The 20,664-nt window shown below is 41.3% G+C and overlaps 1 protein-coding gene across 1 annotated transcript in view; it reads left to right on the top strand.

Moving 5' to 3' along the window:
- LOC309545028 (putative ATP-dependent RNA helicase DDX60) overlaps positions 1 to 20,664 on the top strand; it is a 496,323-nt gene that overhangs the window by 21,893 nt on the left and 453,766 nt on the right. Inside the window, exons 2-3 of the mRNA XM_082244135.1 lie at positions 7,453 to 7,641; positions 13,213 to 13,282. Of these exons, the coding sequence (XP_082100261.1) occupies positions 7,476 to 7,641; positions 13,213 to 13,282 (236 nt within the window). The 5' untranslated portion in view covers positions 7,453 to 7,475. The remainder of the gene's footprint in view (positions 1 to 7,452; positions 7,642 to 13,212; positions 13,283 to 20,664) is intronic.

Below are 20,664 nucleotides of genomic sequence, written 5' to 3'. Positions count from 1 at the left end.
TGCACCGTGAGCGGAAGAAAACGGAGATTAAAGTGCAGAGACAGTAGAGTCGATAATGAGCCATGAATCAGGAGAGACATTGACAGGTTCAGTGTCAGCGGATCTGGATTGTCTAAGTAAAGTTAGCCCTGAAAGAGCTTCCTCCACTTATCTCACCGGATCGATGGACTCGGCTACCTCATCAGGCTAAGTGTACATAATGTGGTTCTTCTGGACAGATACCGCCCCATGTACACCTTGCTGATTGACCATAATAGATCTCTGAAGCCACAATTGCGCTATGCCTAGCATCTTTGTTGCCTGGAGCCTAGTCCTAAATTCAATATTGAACTCCTCCCATCTCCACACATCAAAGGTACCTTCCAATGGGATGCACCAACTGTTTCCCTTGGTTATGCCACTTCTTGAGGGGTCTCATGGCCCGAGCCCCAAACTCAGACTTCATGTACCGCGAAAGTTGTTTGGCTAAATTAGGGGGCCTGCGTTCCCCCCCCCCTTGCACCAATGAAACCATTGCCCGTGATGATTCGAATCGCTCCTTTGCACCTGGTTTAGGAGCAACACTGCCAGGTGCAAACTCTGACTTTGGCTTGCTTCCGGACTTCGACTATTTTTACACGCCCCCTCCACCGGTCAGCTAGAAGACTTCAACCCGGTGGCTTCCTATGGCTATATAGCTCTTCAACCCCCACTCGCTCCCCAGCTCTGATTATTTTACATGGCCAAATGTGGGGTGGGGTGGGTTTCGGTATCTACTCCTCACAGGTTGAAGGCTGTAAAAAGCGTGCCGCTATCACCCGTTTCACGTAGACGGCTCAAAGTACACACGTTCGTTTCGACCTAACCCGTGCAGCCAAACAACCATGAAAGCACAATGAATGTCCTCCCTATACAAACCTTGGCTTCAGTCTATTCCTTGATGTTGCATTAAAAATTAAATTGAGATGCCGATTACTGATTGCACACTGGAAAGTATAACCTCTCTACCTACAACTCAACCTGCAGTACCGAAAACTACCTCTGTGAGAAACAACCGCTACTCAGCACGAAACAAACCCGAAAACTGAAACCAATAAAATAATGGATCAGTTACACTCCACAATGTAGTCTATCATTGAAAAAAAACTTAGTTACAACAAAAACGGGACAAAATCCACTACAAAAACAGAAAAACAGACATACAAAACAAAATAAACACATGCTTAGCTCACTGCTCACACTTCTCGATCAACCATTTTCAAACTGAAAAACTGTTGTAGGGTGCCCACTGTCCCACTGACTTGCATGTCTCTCCGTGCTGTCCTGCGAATACTAGCCTGCTGTTGTCCAGGCTTCACAGCATTGCAGTATTTAGCAAGATGCCCCATCCTCTGACAGCAAAAACACTTAATGTGGCTGAATCTACCATTCCCAACCACTTGTATACACCTCCTAAACAAAGCTGGTGTAGGAATTCCATCTATTTCTTCTCTATGGACCCCTGCCTTAAGTAGATCAGTCCACATGTTTATTCTGCAAACTATAGGCCTTGCCTTCCTTGCATCTGACTCAATTTGGCCATAGCTGATCAGATCCTCAGCTTCCTGCTTAAGGGGAGTAACATTGCAAGATGTCCTATTTTTGATTACAGGCTTAGGGCATTTGTCTTTTGTTAGGGCATAATTAGATATGTTTACAGTATGAGGGCTGCACACCGCTCATTCAAATCTTCAGCTCTGCCTACAGAGGTCTGAACACACTTCAAAGCCAATGGAGGTTTAACTTTAAATGCCCTATTTCCTAAACCATTCAGTTCATCACAAACACTATCCCCCAAACCATTCTCTCCACCATGCTGACAATTTAGTTTCCTTTTTCTCTGTTTGATTATTGGACGTGCATGACACTCATCCAGATTATCACTACCATCAGAATAGGACACATAGTCATCATCTGAAAACTGGTGCATGTCTTCAGGATTCAATGTGGGATCTGCAATCATCTCTCTCACTTTACACTTTTCCTCTAAGGCAACTACTCGACATGCATTTCTTTGAACCAACATATCTTTCACTTCCTGCAACTCTTTCTCAAGCGCTTCTTTCTTTTGCTCCTCGCTGCAAAGTGCCTGCAAAACTAACCACCCAGTAGTGGCAGCGGATTTCCGCTCCTTCTTAGAATATGCGCTCAAATCTAAATGCAAAACCTGCGTACCAAGGTCTGGATAGATTGGAGCTGCATATTTAATGAATTCCTCTGCCATGGGTTTCCAGTATCTAGAACAGATCCATGTAGGAACTGCTCCGTACTTAGAAGCTGATTCCTTCCCTCCTGCCCTCTTGCTTTTTTATTTTTTTTAACAAAGAATGCATTTCTACTCCCGGGGGGGGGGGGGGGGACACAAATGCAAACACAATTACCACTAAAAACAGACACGAAAACACAAAAAAACATCAAGAGGCGTAAACTGAAGGTTTTGTCATGGCCTTCACAATCTCCTTACCTCAACATAATTGAAAATCTATGGATAGACCTTAAAAGAGAAGTGTGTGACAGACAGCCCAGAAATCTCAAAGAACTGGAAGACTTTTGTAAGGAAGAATGGGCAAAGATACCTCAAACAAGAATTGAAAGACTCTTGGCTGACTAAAAAAAGCGTTTACAAGCTGTGATACTTGCCAAAGGGGGCAGTACAAGATATTAACTCTGCAGGGTGCCCAAACTCTTGCAGACACCATTTTTTTGTTTTCTGTTATTTTGAAAGTGTAAATGATGGAAATCAAATCTAACTTGTAGTTTGATGCCTTTTGGAGATTTTTCCGTCTTTCCTTGGCTTCTTTATGCACATTAATACACATTTTTACCTGGGGTGCCCAAACTTTCGATCCCCACTGTATATACTAAATATGAGCAAAAAGACAAACAAAGCTAGCTAGAAAACCGCAATGACCCTGTAAAACTCTTCCTAGATGCTGAATTTCAATTAAAATGCAGAAACACCACTTTAAACTGAAATACAGTATAATAATAACATAATAACTCTATAACAAAGTTGCCCTTTAAAAATACCAAAACAGAGGAAAATGTTTAAAAATACCAAAAAAGAGAAAAATTTTTAACAAAAACAGGGAAAAATGTTTGTTAACCTCCCTGGCGGTATGATTATGTCAGGAATTACATACCAAAAGCGGTACAATTCTTTTCATGGAAATTTGGCGTTATGTATTATAGGCCTACAATTCTTAGTAATTACTGACTTAAACCTGACCAAAACAAGAGTCTAGTAGACATCCCAGATGTGATAAATTTGAAACACAAACACGTGAATTATAATCGAATCAATAATATTATTTTATTATTTAATATATAATATATATAATAAAATTATATTATTGATTAGATTATAATTCATGCATTATATATTATATATAGATATATGTGTGTGTGCATATATATATATATATATATATATGTATATATGCATACATATATATATATATATATATATATATATATATATATATATATTGCATATATATATATATACCGGTGTGTGTATATATATATATATATATATATATATATGCGCATATATATATATATATATATATATATATATATATATATATGCGCATATATATATATATATATATATATATATATATATATATATATATACATGCATATATAATATAAAATGTGTTTTGTGTTTTGTGCAACGTTTTTATTTTTTTTTTTGAATTTCCCTCCCTAGTTCCGCTCCCATGCAGCATTGCTGCTGCAGGGAACGGAACTAGGAAGTGATCAGAGCGACGGAGACCGACGGAGGAGCGGCGGGACTCTCGGCTGGCGGTCACAGCAATGAGAGATCATCGCTGGATCGCCAGGATAAGGTAAGAGAACACCGCTGCGCTCTCTGCAATCCACCCCGAGCGTGAGTCGGGGTTACCGCTCCTGATATGAAAAACCAACCCCGAGTCACGCTCGGGATTACCGCTAAGGAGATTAAAACTCAAAATAGCATCTCAGCCACATGGGTTTTAACACCATTTAACAAAATGGGGGTGTGGGAATCTAAAATGGCTGCCACACAAAGGAAATTGTGTTACAACCACATGAGTAAAGATGGCTGCCAAGCACATGGTCGACACAAAATGGTGGCACTGAGAACCCACCAGCCACAAAACAAAGAGGTTGAGCAAACATGTGTTTCTTGGTATAAAACAAAGAGATACTAAAAACCGGAAAGACAGGATTTACGATCAACCATATTCAAACTATAATGTAGACAATAGCTATCCTCATGGAATGCTGATTTTAAGCTGCACAACACAATCTGCCACTTAAAACAGAAACTCAGTACAAAACCGTCTGCTCTATACTCAACTACAACCAATTCCAGCACATACACAAATCAATCTGCCACAAAAACCAACACCGATTGATAATCTATTGCTATCCTATCGAACGCAACTGATATTACAACAGAGATGTTAGAAGGAAATATTTAACACATATATCACAACCCCATATTAGGTTGTATTAACTGGGAACCTTGTAGAGGTTATACAGGTTTCTTCCCCAATTAATAGACCTGATCCCCAGTCATAAATATTAATACAAAACACCCCATCATTATACAAAAGAGCGAACGCTTCAAATGCAAAAAGGTACTTTGCTAAGCTGGGTTTCTAAACTTCCACAGCGGACAAAGAAAGTAAGCTTTGGATTTAAACAACAAATTTTCTTACCACACGGTCGGCCATTGTAGAACCAGAACCAACGCACTCCCCTCCTTTTTTCCCGCTGTGACATTTAGAAATGATCGGTTAGAACTCCCTGACTCGCCATTACTGTTGTGGAAATTAATAGAGCTTGGAGCATAGAAACTCACTAGGTGCGCTGCAGACTTTGCTGCCGCTGAAAAGCGCACTTGTGGATATTAATACACGCCAAACGCCATTTATTCCTTGTACTTAAAAGTACAATGCACCGCTCTTTTGCATAAGACACGCTGGGTCATGTCGATGCCATCTGCCCGGGTCCCTCTGTGGGTATGTATGTATGTGTGTGTTGGTGCATGTGTGGGTGAGAGCGAGTGGTTGTGTGTGTGTGGTCTGTGAGAGTCTCTGTGTCCTTCTGTGTGTGAGCTTCCTCTATGTGTGTCCCAGAGCAGGCTAGCTTTATTTACAGTCAGTGAACAAAAGGGGGGTTACAGGGAGTGGCTTCAAGACCACCAATCACAGAACATGTATACATTCAAAATGCACAATAGAAAAGGAGGAGTGAATGCCTATGCATGAACATGGCTGAATTTAGAGACTCCCAACTGCCACAAAGGACAAAGCACATGGCTTCTCTTGATTCAGCCATGTTAATTCACAAACACGGACTCATTACCTGTTAGTGGATCCCATCAAATATAGTTAATAGAAAACCATATTTGATAGTGATCATGCTATTTGTTCCAGTGGATGGGACTTTATTATATCTGCATAAGACAATAGCAGCAGTATTTCAATCATATGGATCAAATATGACTGAAATATGCCATCCATTAATATTGGTAAAACGATAAGAATTCCACATCACAAACACATCTCCGCAGTGAATGCCGGGGGCCCCGGATGGCGGGTATATATTTGTGCGATTGGATTTCTCCTTGCGCTGCCATAAATCAGGCTACAAATATTGTGCAATCCGGTCTAATGGAAGATTTTCACTAACAGGCCTTTCCTCAATGCCAGTTAAAGCAATTTTCACTGTGCATAGCGATTACAGGTAAACGGACACTGGGAGACATAATGGCAATTTAACTAAAAATACATCCTAAAAAAATGTCCACATAAATATTAATAAAAATTAAACAACACCTGTGAGTTATTCCAGCCTCCCTGAGTCTCTCACCCAACCCAGAACATTTTACCAACCCTGTACAAAAACTAACTCTAGCAACGCTAGGGGGTGCTACACCCGGCATGGTCAGTTTGAAAAAGGAACGTAGTAGTCCCACTGGCAGGGATTTCACACAAAAGAAGCAATACAAAGAGAACAGGGTACTTTTTAACATAAGTGCATGGTACAGCATACACATATCAGGAATCTAAAATGTTGGGGTAACATACAATTTAGTTATAGCATTTGTGTAGTGATTTCCTACTGACAATAAATCATAACATGCATAAAACATCTGTTCGTACCAGTAGAAAACTACACATTGACATCATTAGCATTAAAATGTATAAAAGTGTATACAATTAAATAAATGCACACTGAGTTCCAGATTCAATGCACAGTGCATATCAAATTCATTAATTTACAAATAATTGCAACAAAATTTTATTGATTCTAAAGGCAGAAGTTTTTTTTATCTTAGTGCCTTCTATGCCTTAAGATAAAACACCTTCTGTGTGCAGCAGCCCTCCTCAGCCCCCTCTCACACACCTGAGTCCCATCTCAATCCAGCAATGTTGCATGAGAGCCTCGGATGTCCGAGACTCTCCCTCCTGATTAACTGAGACACAGCTGCGGGCGCCATTGGCTCCCACGGCTGTCAATCAATGTCAGTCAGCCAATGAGGAGAGAGAGGAAGTTGGGCTGACCTGTAGGAAGTGGGACTGAACCGCAGCTCCATGTCTGAATGGACACACAGAGCAGTGGCTCGACTCGGGTGACCCCATAGCAAGCTGTTTGCTATGGGGTGCACCCGAGCCCGAGCTGCAGCCTTGTGTGTCCATTCAGACACAGAGCTGCGGATCGGCCCTGCCCCCTCTCTCTCCTGTTTGGCTATCAAATTTTCACAATGTGTTTTTAATATAAGTTTTTGTGCATTTAGTTGGGTTCCCTATTGAACTAGGTCTTTAATGCAGTGCCTTGATTTCCACTTTTTAAAATAGGTCTGAAGCAGGGCTGGCCCTACCATGGGCCCCGCTGGGTCCATTTGACCTAGGCAGCACTTGGAGAGGGGTGTAAATTTGACTCCCAAGGTTTTTTTCCAGCAGTTTTGTGTGTCATCAGTTTGCGGCGCGTTACAGGTGCTATTTCCCCATCTCCAACTGCCGCCCAGAGAGCAAACTGATGGGTATGAGGAGGCGGAGTGTCTCCTCCAGGGAATGTCCCTCACATGATCATGGTGTGCGCAATGAAGTCAGACATCAGTGCACTCCATCTCACGCAGGGCAGGCTGGATCTTCTAGGGCGGTAGGCGCGGCAGACACAGGAGTGACAGGAGGACTGAGAACAGACAGCAGGTGTTTGGTGGACTGGTCCAGTGGTGAGTTATGGAAGAAGATAACAGTATATATATAATATTTTCTAAATTTTATATTTATATAAAACAATGGATGTGGGGGCCTTTTGTTGGGCGTGATTTTTTTCTGTTGGGGGGGAGGGCGGGGGAATTTAATTCTCTTACCCAGGCAGCACAATGTCTTGTGCCAGCCCTGGTCTGAAGTATATGTTTTAATTTTAAAGGCTTGGATTAGTAAAAAGAAATCATGGCTTCTGGAGGATCTGAGTCGGAGAAAGATACGTGGTCACCTGAAAGTGAAGACCCATCCAAGATTGATGACTTTTCTGAAGAGGACACAATTTCTGAACGTTCAGAATCTGAAAATATCAATACTTCTGAATCTACTACTGAACAAAATGAGAAAGCTTCAGGTACAGATTGTTTAATTTCAGGTCATTACCAATATTATTTTTTAAACGTTTGTGCGGTTTGGTATGCTTTACTATACATACACATTTTCTTATAGTTTCCTACTGTTCTTTTATGGTGAGGGTGCCCACCTATTAAAAGTGTCAATGCCTGCCTCTGGTCAGTGTCTAGATACAGCTTTGTTTCAGCCTTTCATGTCAGAAAAGATTTTGTTTCATGTTGTAAAAGAATCCTAAAGATGTAAGGCAAGATTCACTAATATCATGTTATGGACATACTGTATATCGATTTATGAGCTGAACTATGGTTTTGTTTTAGCAACACCTACATTATGGACACTATGCTTTAAATCACAATTATGGGATTTACTAAAATATTTGCAAATGTTCACACTAGGGATGCACCAATAACAGTTTTTAAGGAGTACGAGTACCGATACTTTACCTCGTCGATACCAATTACCAATACCTATTTTCAGTGTCATGTGAAAAATGAAAAATTATTACTTATGGTGGCCATTAGCTTCAATTCACATACAGTAGCTTACAAAAGTGAGTACACACCTAATTTTTGTAAATATTTTATTATATCTTTTCATGTGACAACACTGGAAAAAATTACACTTTGCTACAATGTAAAGTAGTGAGTGTACAGCTTGTATAACTGTGTAAATTTGCTGTGCCCTCAAAATAACTCAACACACAGCCATTAATGTCAAAATTGCTGGCAACAAAAGTGAGTACATCCCTAAGTGAAAATGTCCAAATTGGGCCCAATTAGCCGTTTCCCCTCCCCAGTGTCATTAGACTCCTTAGTGTTACAAGGTATCAGGTGTGAATGGGGAGCAGGTGTGTTAAATTTGGTGTTATTGCTCTCACTCTCTCATACTGGTCACTGGAAGTTCAACATGGCACCTCATGGCAAAGAACTCACTGAGGATCTGAAAAAAGAATTGTTGATCTACATAAGGATAGCCTAGGCTTTAAGAAGATTGCCAAGACCCTGAAAAAGGGCTGCAGCACAGTGGCCAAGATCATACAGAGGTTTACTAGGACAGTTTCCACTCAGAACAGGCCTTGCCATGGTCGACCAAAGCAGTTTAGTGCGCGTGCTGAACGTCATATCCAGAGGTTGTCTTTTGAAAATAGACGAATAGACGTATGAGTGCTGCCAGCATTGTTGCAGAGGTTGAAGGGGTGGGGGGGAGGGGGTTAGCCTTTTAGTGCTCAGACCATATGCCGCACACTGCATCAAATTGGTCTGCATTGCTGTCATCCCAGAAGGAAGCCTCTTCTAAAGATGATGCACAAGAAAGCCCGCAAACAGTTTGCTGGAGACAAGCAGACTAAGGACATGGATTACTGGAACCATGTCCTGTGGTCTGATGAGACCAAGATAAACTTATTTGGTTCAGATGGTGTTGTCAAACGTGTTTGGCGGCAACCAGGTGAGGAGTACAAAGACAAGTGTGTCTTGCCTACAGTCAAGCATGGTGGTGGGAGTTTCATGGCCTGGGGGTGCATGAGTGCTGCCGGCATTGGGGAGCTACAGTTCATTGAGGGTACCATGAATGCCAACATGTATTGTGACCTACTGAAGCTCTTCGGAGACTGGGCCGCAGGGCAATATTCCAACATGATAACAACCCTAAACACACCTCCAAGACAACCACTACCTTGCTAAAGAAGCTGAGGGTAAAGGTGATAGACTGGACAAGCATGTCTCCAGACCTAAACCCTATTGAACATCTGTGGGGCATCCTCAAATGGAAGATGGAGGAGCGCAAGGTCTCTAACATCCACCAGCAACATGATGTTGGCATGGAGGAGTGGAAGAGGACTCCAGTTGCAACCTGTGAAGCTCTGGTGAACTCCATGCCCAGGAGGGTTAAGGCAGTGCTGGAAAATAATGGTGGTCACACAAAATATTGACACTTTGGGCCCAATTAGGACATTGTCACTTAGGGGTGCACTCACTTTTGTTGCCAGCGGTTTAGACAATAATGGCTGTGTGTTGAGGTATTTTGAGGGGACAGCAAATTTACACTGTTATACAAGCTGTACACTCACTACTTTACATTGTAGCAAAGTTTAATTTCTTCAGTGTTGTCACATGAAAAAATATAATAAAATATTAACAAAAATGAGAGGGATGTACTCACTTTTGTGAGATACTCTATAAGTGAATTGGATGCATTTTGAACCGCATCAGATTCGCATGACATGTGAATCAAACAGGCTTTCTGTGGAGCTTGTTAATATATGCGCGGGCCAGCTGCAGTGCGATTTTAAAAAGAGTCCGGTATGATTTTCGGTCTAGTTCAGGTGCGATTTCTTTAAAAATTCACACCTAAACCTCTGAACAAAATTGCACCAGGCTCTTTTTACAGATTGCAGTAAAACTGACCCTGCACGTATGTGAACCTGGTCTTAGAGTCTGCTGACTTGAAGGTATTGGCTTTAGTATTGGAGCATCTGCACAAGTACAAGTATTTGTGCAAATGTTTAGTATTGGCACTGATACTGGTATCTATGCAACGCTAGTTCACACAATAAATGTTGTAAATAATCACTTTAGTTATTCAGTCGTGTGGAAGGTCACAATTTTAATACCCAATCATGTACAGATGAAATAAACAGACATTTACTTTTCATGTAATTGCATAATTGAAAAGTAAATGTAATTAACACAATGGGGTTGTACATAGAAAACAATCAGCTTCCAGTTTTTTTTTTTTATTTTAAAGCTTAAAGTAATTGTAAACCTTCACCTTGGAAATCAACTCATTCATTTTAAAATAGAAATGAAAGGCAAAACTTTTTTGTGTATAGAAATAAAAATAAATTATAAATACCTTTTTTTTAAACTTTTTTTTACTTTTAAAGGGGTTACATTCCCTCTGTTCTCAGCTGCATAAGAGCTGGGTGAGGAGAAACAACAGCACACTAATTTTCCCAGGAAAGCGCACTGAGTTCCCAGCTGTAGTATTGACCATGATCTGTTCTCCTGTTTTGGACAGTTTTTTTATTAGGAGAGCAGAGGGAATGGCCCCAGGGATTTCACACAAAGGAAGCAATACAAAGAGAACAGACTACCTTCTCATACAAATACTTGGTACAGCAGACACATATCAGGAATATGTAATGTTGGGTTTACATATTCTTTAATTGAACAAGCAGAAGATAGAAGATGATTGGCTAACCGGGCAGAGCTGCACCAGATTTTGCACTCTCCAGTTTTAGTAAATCAACACAATATATTGTGTGAAGATTAGAGATGGGCTGAACAGCTCCCTGTTTGGTTTGCACCAGAACTCCTGAACGGCGAAAAAGTTCTGACCCAAATGGCGAACCCAATGAAAGTCAATGGGACCCAAACTTGAAAAATCAAAAGTCCTGGGTACTGCCCAGGGGACATGTATCAATGCACATTTTTTTATTTTTAGAAAAAGATTGTTTTTACAGGAGCAGTGATTTTAATTATGCTTAAAGTGCAACAGTAAAAATTAAAAATCCCTTTAAATATAGTTCCTGGGGGTCCCCTTAGTCTATCTGTAAAGGGGAGCATGTGTATCATTGATAGAACCTACTGCTGAAAAACTGACATTTCTAAAGAAAAAAAAAAATGATATTGATGACATTTAAATTGCTGGCAATACAATACCATTGCCAGCAATATAAACATCTTAAAAGAAAAATGGAGTGGGGGTCCTCCCCCTGCAATGCATTCTAGGCCCTTCAGTTCAGATCTGGTAATGATTTAAATGGGAACTCCACGCCAAAATGTAAAAAAAAAAATGGTGTGGGGTCCCCCCCAAGAATCCATACCAAACCATTATCCAATCATGCAGCCCGGGAAGTCAGGAAAGGGAAGTGGGATGCGTGAGCACCCCCCCTCCAGAACCATACCAGGCTACATGCCCTCAACATGGGGGGATGCCCCCCCAAAGAACCTTGTCCCCCTGTTGACTGGGACAGGGCCTCTTCCCGATAACCCCGGGGCGGTGGTTGTGGGGGTCTGCGGGCAGGGGGCTTATCCAAATCTGGGGCCCTTAGATCCTGGTCCATACCATGTGAATGAGTATAGGGTACATAGTACCCCTACCCATTAACCCAAAAAGTGTAAAAATAAATAAAAACGGGGCAGTTTTTGACAATTCCTTTATTAGCAATTAAAAAAAAAAAACAGTGTGCCTTGATGTAGATCCATGATCAATCACCATGCCGCCGCCACCACCGTACCTAAAAAAAACCAAAAAAAAAAAACCTCTGCTGTCAATTTAGGCAATTCGCCGAATGACTGGCTTGCCATCTGACAGGTAAGGGCGGGGCCATCAGTTGGCATCGCCCCCTTGGCACTGCAGAGGTTGAAGTAGTTGTAAACGCTCACACATAACCAGTGAAGTGAACAGCCTCAGATAATACACAGAGGAAACAAATCCTCCTACTTGGGTTTTAATTGTTTATCTGCAATCTTCTCTTCCCTACATTCCATCAAAAAGGAAAAATCGTGTTAAAATCCTTCTGTATCTGTTAGTATCACAGAGGAGGGGGCGGCGAGGCTGCAGATACAGTGTGCGAGAGCTGATTAGAGGAAAGGAACACACCCCCTTCACACAGCAGAAGAACTGGGTTGTGAATAGACAAGCTCCATGCTGAGCTCTCCCTCCCCGACACAAATTGTATCTCATGTGTCGTCTCAGAATTTACTCATACTGATAACAGAGGAACATAGCATTAGAGAGAAATGATGCTTAGAGCTTTGGAAAGATATAAGTAAACACTACAGATATATGTGCTTTGCTCAGATTTCATGACTGAGGTTTACAACCACTTTAATATAGTCTAAGAATCAACACTTCCTGTGACAAAAAAACAACATATTCTACAATCCCTGGCTTTCTCAGTCTAGTGCTTTTCAACTGAGCACTTTATAGTATATGGATCTGGCTCAGTCACAAGCATGCAGAGCAATTAACATAGAGATCACCATGCAGAGTTTCATCACATTACCACTCCCACATTTGTAATGCAATACAGAGGAAATGGTGAGGCATGGACTGTGACCCAAACAAGAAGTTGACTGTCTCATTAGCAAATAGGGTCAAGCTAGGTGAATGAATACATGGACATAGGGAAATCAATCAGCCATGACACTATAAACTGCAGCCATAACATGTGAGCATTACAAGGTAAGGCAAACAAACAAACCACACAAGAAATTTAAATTTAAATCAATTTATAACTAGCAAATTATATAATGCAATACAAAAATCCCTGGCACATCATCTAGTTAATTGTCACAGAAAATGTTTCCGTTCATACATTTACAAATACATATAAAGCCACACTGCTGCACCAAGACACTTTACATTGGAGCTTTACAATGTAAACCATCCTCCTTCAAAGCAAATAAATGTTAGATGGATGGATTGAGAAAGTCTGGACTTTTTGCATGTTCTGTATAATAAATATTTGTATTGATTTATTTATTCTCTGCTCACAATTTCTCTGCTTCTAAATGGTTGGTTTTTTGTTTGTACTTTTTTCTGAAAAATTATACTATTCACATAGGAATGAAGAAACCTATTACCTTTCCTGATGTAATATTCCCCATTCTCACACAGCAACTCTCAAGGTCAAAGTAAGTATATCTTGGCTTATCAAACTAATTAGGGATGGGGTTCAAATTCACCACTACCATGGGTTTCAGGTGAATCCTGTGCAGAATTTGTGGTCCTGGTGAAATTAGAAATTCTTATGAACCATGGCCTTTCAATTATTGCTAGCTTAAAGGAGTTGTAAAAGCAGAAGGTTATTTTAAGTTAAAAAGCCTTCCGTGTGTAGCACAAGACTTTGATAATACTTTAAAGGAGTTGTAAAGTCAGAAGGTTTTTTATCTTAATGCATTCTATGCGTTAAGAAAAAAATCCTTCTATGTGTAGCAGCCTCCCCAGCACCCCTTAACCACTTAAACCCCGGAAGATTTTACCCCCTTCCTGACCAGGCCCTATTTGCGATTCGGCACTGCGTGACTTTAACGGACGTCGTGAGACGCTGTACCTAAACAAATTTGACGTCCTTTTTTTCCCACAAATAGAGCTTTCTTTTGGTGGTATTTGATCACCTGTGCGATTTTTTTTGATCATGCGATATAAACAAAAAAAGAGCGACAATTTTGCAAAAATAACAATATTTTTCACATTTTTTTATATGAAATTCCCCCCCAAAAAAATGTAAAATCAAATTTTTTTAACATTTTAGGCCAATTTGTTTTCTGCTACATATGTTTTTGGTAAAAAAAATCGCAATAAGCATATTTTGATTGGTTTGCGCAAAGGTTATTGCGTTTACTAACTAAGGGAAAGATTTTTGTAATTTTATTGTTTTTTTTTTAACGAGTAATGGCGGCGATCTGCGATTTTCTTTGCGGTACTGCGACATTGCGGCGGACAGATCGGACCCTTGACTGACATTTTTGACACTTTTGGGGGTACCAGTGACATTACTACAGTAATCAGTGCTATACATATGCACTGTTACTGTAAAAATTACACTGGCAGGGAAGGGGTTAACTTTATTGGAGAAGGAGGGATTAAGTGTGTCCCTAGGGATGTGCTTCTAACTGTGAAGAGATGTGGCTTTTTGTGTAACTACAGAGATATACAATCCTACATAGCAGGACCATATGATCTCTGCACTTACACAAGGGAGAATGACAGGCGGCTTTGTTTACATTAGCCGCCTGCCTTTCTCCCTCTGTAACGGATGATCGCGAGTGACCGGCGGACATCGGGTCCGCCGGTCACACGCGTGGGGATCACAGTGAACTAGCGGGAGCGTGAGCGCGCCTCCGGCGGTGCGCGCTTGCCCCCTATTGGCTCGCAGGCGGGTGACGTACCCATACGTCTCTTTGCCTGCACGGGGCAGACCGCCGCAGTATATGTACTTGCGGCGGTCGGCAAGTGGTTAATACTTACCTGAGCCCCATCTCTATCTAGCGATGTCCAAAAGTCCCTCAGCCGCCCGGGACTCTCCCTCCTGATTGCCTGAGACACAGCAGTGGCGCCATTGGCTCTCGCGGCTCTCAATCAAATCAGTTAGCCAATCAGGAAAGAGAGGGGGCAAGGCCGATCCACAGCTCTGTGTCTGAATGGACACATGAAGCTGCAGCTCGGGTGCCCCCATAGCAAGTTGCTTGCTGTGGGGGCATTTAACAGGAGGGAGGGGCCAGGAGAAGCAAAGAGGGAACCGAAAAGAGGAGGATCCAGGCTGCTGAGGTAAGTATAACATGTTTGTTATTTAAAAAAAAAAAAAACACGAGACTTTACAATCACTTTAAAAGGGCCAAATGGACAACTTTGGTTAAGCCAAGCCCCTTCCCATAAAATTCTATATGAGGCTATATGTGGCTTTTATTTTGGGTTAAACTGCTTTCCTTTCAAAGCATATTTCACATCAGCACATTGATAAACAATGGGCATTTATCCCAATCCTCTGAGACAGGGTTGAATATAATGCAAAGTTTTGGCAACCATGGGTATAGCACTTTCTTCCCCCTCATTTTGATGACTCACTATTACTTCCTTTGCACTGGCCCTTGTTGACTGCATTTTGGCCTGTTTGTAGAGCCAGCCTTACTCCCTGCCCTTTTCTGTCCTCCTTTTTGTCCCTTTTTCCTTTCTCTTTCTTGTCACTCCTCTCTTCATTATGTTTCTGTACAACATGGCATCACTAAATGCTTATTTCATTCCAGTGGAGGCTGATGCTCAATTTTCTTGGGGCCGTGGCCCACCCAGCCAGCCAACCACATAACCCACCCCCTCTGCGCCCCAAGCCCATTCTTTTTGGAGCCAATTAGAGCCTAAGGCTCTAATCATGTGCTTCTTAAAAAAAAAAAAAGAAAACCCATTGGAATCCATGCATCTGGCGCTCTGCGTGTAGATTAGAGGTAGGGCACATGGATTAGGGGGGCGGTGCCCCTGCACCCCTAATGGACGGGCCACCACTGTTTCGTTTCACCTCAGCCTTCTTACTTCATGGTTAGTGACTCTTATCATACCTCAGTTTGCTGACTAACCCTACTAACCTGTTTGCTGCTGTTTGTCTTTACATTGGGTCAAGTTGTATATTTCATGTTAGTATGTTGTTAACTATGGACTGGCATAGGGCCAATGTGGTGCCTTTATTTAAAAAGGGATCAAAGTCTTTACCAAGTAACTATAAACCTGTTAGTTTAACTTCTATAGTCAGGAAGATATTGGAGAGTTTAATAAAAGACCACATAGAAGAGTTCTTGCTGGAAAAAAAAATTTGTTAAGCAACAGACAGAATGGATTCATGAAAGACAGAAGTTGTCAAACAAACCTGATTTTTATTTATGAGGAGGTAATTGAAACTTTGGACAGAGGGGACTGCAGACTTTGTTCAGTCACAGGTCCGTTCTGATAATTACATCTTTATTACAGGCTTCTTCCAGATGCTGGGTGTTCAGCCGTATTGATTGATCGGCGGGCGATGTAACTCCTCGAGTCATTCTTACTTGCACACAGGCACTATGCAGAGAATGTACTGTGAGCTGTGCATGTGCAGCTCAGTATACATTCATTATAAGATTGCGAACAGGCAGGTAGATTTGTTTTATTGCCAAAGAGACATAACATGTTTATTCTTCAATAAAACGCTACCTGCTCACAATTTTTCTTAATATAGATAAAGGTCTATTTTAAGAAATTGGCTTTTGTTGCAGCATGGTATTTGGGGGGTTTATTTCTTTTTGTGTGGTTTTTTTTCCCATTTTATGTTGACAGGGTTTTTATTTTTTTAAGTTTGGGGTGCTCAAAGCCAAGCATTTACATGTTTTTGACCAATTATTCTTACTACTGCATTTTGCTTGTACTACACCATTGCATCATGAACTTCTGGCCAATTTCTGTCTTTTACTCAAACTCAAAGTAGGTCATTTACCATTTAATGAAAAAGCATGCTGTTAAGGCTATCTGAAATAAGTTCTTTATTCATACTGAACAAAATCATATTGGTGTGCTGTTGCTATATGTAAACCAAGCTAATTGTAAAAGGAAAAAAAAAATCAATACCAAAACCAAATATATGATGCCATCTGTAGGCTCTGTACGATCCGTAGACTGTCACTTAGAGTAAAAAAAGAAGGGAATATCTGCGCTCAGACAGCTGAACCCAATATAAGAACAATAAAACCATATAAATATATATAAATATGGATAAATTAGTGAAGGCAGCCAACTAGATAGTGGATTACAAACTTGGTAGACATATAAAAGAAGTATAGTAGCGCCAAACACAAGATAAATGTCAGATAAAAAATCAGATAAAAGTGTCCATATAAAGTCCAATAAGTCCCATAAATTGGAGAAGGAAAAGTAGAAACAAGGGCGCCTCTGATGATGTAAATTATTCTGACGACACGCGTCAGGCGACCTGGGAACAAGCAGCACGCCTCTTACACCGCGGTATTCCACTTTTGACATGCTCATATTATTTCGATATTTTGTGAGTACCATTCTTTCGTTTTAATAAATGTTGATCCATGCAGTCTGCACTATTGTCCTCCTTTTTTGTTGAGGTGCATTGGAGTTGTGATCTCATGAAACAGACCTTGTGGCATATCACTTCCTGGTTTAACAGCTTGATATATTCATCGCCCTCTATTTATCAATATCTGGTAAGCAGATAGTGTGTGCATCACGATTGGGTGTTGGCTTTATTTCATCTGCACTACCGGGAATCGGGACCTTGTTTCTACTTTTCCTTCTCCAATTTATGGGACTTATTGGACTTTATATGGACACTTTTATCTGATTTTTTATCTGACATTTATCTTGTGTTAGTCACTTAGAGTGTCCATGAAAATCATACAGTGCGGTAACACCACTTACGGTTTTAAGGCATCTCCCAAGATTCTATTTAAATAATATTTTTGCATTTTCACAGAGTACACTGTACTTCTGAGTGATAAGAGATCTGCATATAGTAGTGATAGGTTTACTTTATAACATAGTGGTCTGCCCTTGATTTGTTCAGCACACTTCACAGTTCTTTTTGAAAAGCAGGTCTATAAAGATGTTACTGAAACACTTTAGTTTGAATTTACTGATAACTTAAATCCTAAGTGGAACTTTATTCAGAAAGTTAAGAACTAATCGATCACTTCATTCTGGCCCTTTCTGCAGGTATATCTATGTAAAAGATTAACAATAAGTGCCTATACTGTTTAACATCCAGTAATGCACTGTCTTTACTGCTTCCTGCTTTGCACGTGCTCAGTTGCTATCTATTCTCACTGTGCCTAATATCAGGTTTACTAGAAGCCAATCTGCTGACAGAATAAAGATTTACTGCTGAGGGGGAGGAAGCAACGGGAATAACACACACTGTGCCGAGCAAACATAGATTAAAGCAGAAGAGGTGATAGGATAAACTCTGCAGCCAGAGAGACACAAAAGAGTAAAAATTACAAGAATAGTGTTTGGGCTGGGCCTACTTGCCCTGCACACGGGGAAAGCTTTTGCGTTGAATGCGCTCAACAATGCTCGAACCAGGCGGAGAATGCGACCATGTGAAAAATCTTACATTATGGCAGTTCCCCAACTGCTTTAACATAGAGATGAAGAGATGAACCTTTGCTGTGTGCAATAAAACAAATATACAGAGTTCCTCTGAAAAGTGCTCTCCCATGTTGCTACACATTGTATGTTATGCATGATGCATTAGGAGGGACGTGCTGAGCCTGTGCCCACTCCAGCAGTCTAGCGTACCTCTGGTACCTTTGTTACCTCTGTTACTTCACTCCCGGGTCCCGCCGTGCAACTAGCATACATTCATTAACTCAATTCCCATACCTTGTGACCAGGCCAAAACACATAACATGGGTTTGGATCCGGTTGCTATTGAATACCGACCACTAGAGAGGGAGCCAGACAATGACCCCTGTTGCTATCGAGGGACCTGTCCTCTTATCAGGTACCATGCCTAATAACTTTGTTCTCAAACTTGTACTTGGTTATTCTTAGCAACTACACTCCTCTTCTCAAACATATTGGACTAGGTGGGACTTTATATGAGACTCAAGCTGGTGTTGCCCGGCATCTCCATCCCTATAACAAAACACAAAATGAGGTTGAAGGATTGTAAGAGGTGCATGAAAGTCAGCCAGCCCCCAGTCTGATGTACTCACCCTCCAGTCTGTCACCAACCAAATAAAACCTGTCTCTTGGTACAAAGAACAGGGGTTTAGTTGACACACATTTGCAAACGCATGTGAAAGCTGCAGAGCCAGCTGTTATATCTGCAGTCCTACACTCTTAATTTAGTGTCCTCACACTGGAGGCACATGGCCGCTAATGGGTGGATGGGGGAACAGGTGAGAGGGAGACAGCCCAACCTCCCCCAACCCATCCTCATCCACAACTGGCTGTTGTCTCAAAGACTCAAATAATTAGGTTTCTAACCATGGTGCAAACTGGAAAAGACCAGATGAAAAGCATTACACCTCCATCCCCTTGGTGGATGCAGCATATAGATAGGAAGGGATTTTATGTATGGGGCATGGTCAAATCAAAACTGCATCCACCAAAAACGCACGAAAATCGCACTGTGGGACTTTATATGAGGCACCAAGCTGTAAGCAAGACGTCTCCATCCCTGGTTGCTTAAACATATTGGACTAGGTGGGACTTTATATGAGACCCAAGCTGGTGTTGCCCGGCGTCTCCATCCCTATAACAAAACACAAAATGAGGTTCCCGAGTTAACTCTTTGTAGCGGTGTTATTGCATACACCATAGTGTGTTATAGACTCTGGTTCTTTAGATACTCCAAAACCAACACACACCCCTTTGAATAACTTCAGCCCAGGCTCATAATGGTTAACATACTTTACTGAAGAAGTGTGGCAGAATAGTTCAATATGAGCAACATCTTTCCCCTAACTGTAACTTTAGTAATGTAGCTGCCCTGGCATACCTCTAAAAGGCATTCATAATGGCATTGACCATGGCTTGGCTGTCTCTAAAAGTCCCAATGTCTTCAATCCCGCTTCTATGAACAGACAGCTTAGACCGTCTGACCATGCAAGAAATCCCCAAGAAGAGAGCCCAGGACCTCTTTCTCTTTTTAGGTCGGCTAGAACAAAAAAGCCTGGGAACAGAACTTCCACAAGAAGCAAACACAGTTCAACTTGCTTAGAAGTGTCTTATCTTCCTGATATTTTATTCTTCCTTCCTCAGCAGCTGTGACCCTTAAAACTGTCAGCTACTGCACTACTGCAAAGGCTGGAAATGCACACATTTTTTTAGAAAGTGACATATAATTTTAAGACCAAGGAGAGGGGGAGAGTTCTCAATAATGAAGTGTCTACTCTGGGCTTCAACAAAATACCGTCCTTCAGCAAGAATAAACAGGATAAATGACGGAGCCAATTTACAGCACATACTAATTTTGGTAGCATATTTATTCATGTAGAATGTATGTTCCTTGCTAAACATAATTTTTTATTAAATTGTTATGGGTAAAGTTCTACTTTTAGTAGGACCACTTCTACTCTAAATATAAAGTTTAAAACTTCCTATGCTTCTTAATGTAGCACCATCCTAGGTAGGTGCTAGAGAGTGAGTATAGTTTTTGGCTCTGTCTGCCTATCAGAGGAGCAGCAGGTAAATTCTATATTGCACTCTGCTTAACAGGGAGCAGGATCTGTGAGTTAGGTTTGCTCAGTGTGCCCAGTGTGTGATCCATATGGCCTGAGGGAGTGTCCCCACTCTGCCCAATGGGAAGGCACATTGGACAGTGGAGGAATCCTGGCCAAAGACACACAGGCTTTGTTACAGCCCCAGGGATTGGCACAGACAGTTGTCTCGGTTCATTGTGGGGTGCAGTATATAAAGCCAGCGGCACCTTGCGGTAGAGGTCTTTGGCTGGAAGCAGAGTCCCGGAAGGAGGGTGGCGGCTGCCTCCTCTTCTGAAGTAGCTGGTGTGTGGTCACGGGAA

This window comes from Pelophylax lessonae, assembly GCF_965119305.1.
Source record: "Pelophylax lessonae genome assembly, chromosome: 1".
NCBI lineage: Eukaryota > Metazoa > Chordata > Amphibia > Anura > Ranidae > Pelophylax > Pelophylax lessonae.
This window is presented reverse-complemented; position numbering and strand designations above follow the sequence as displayed.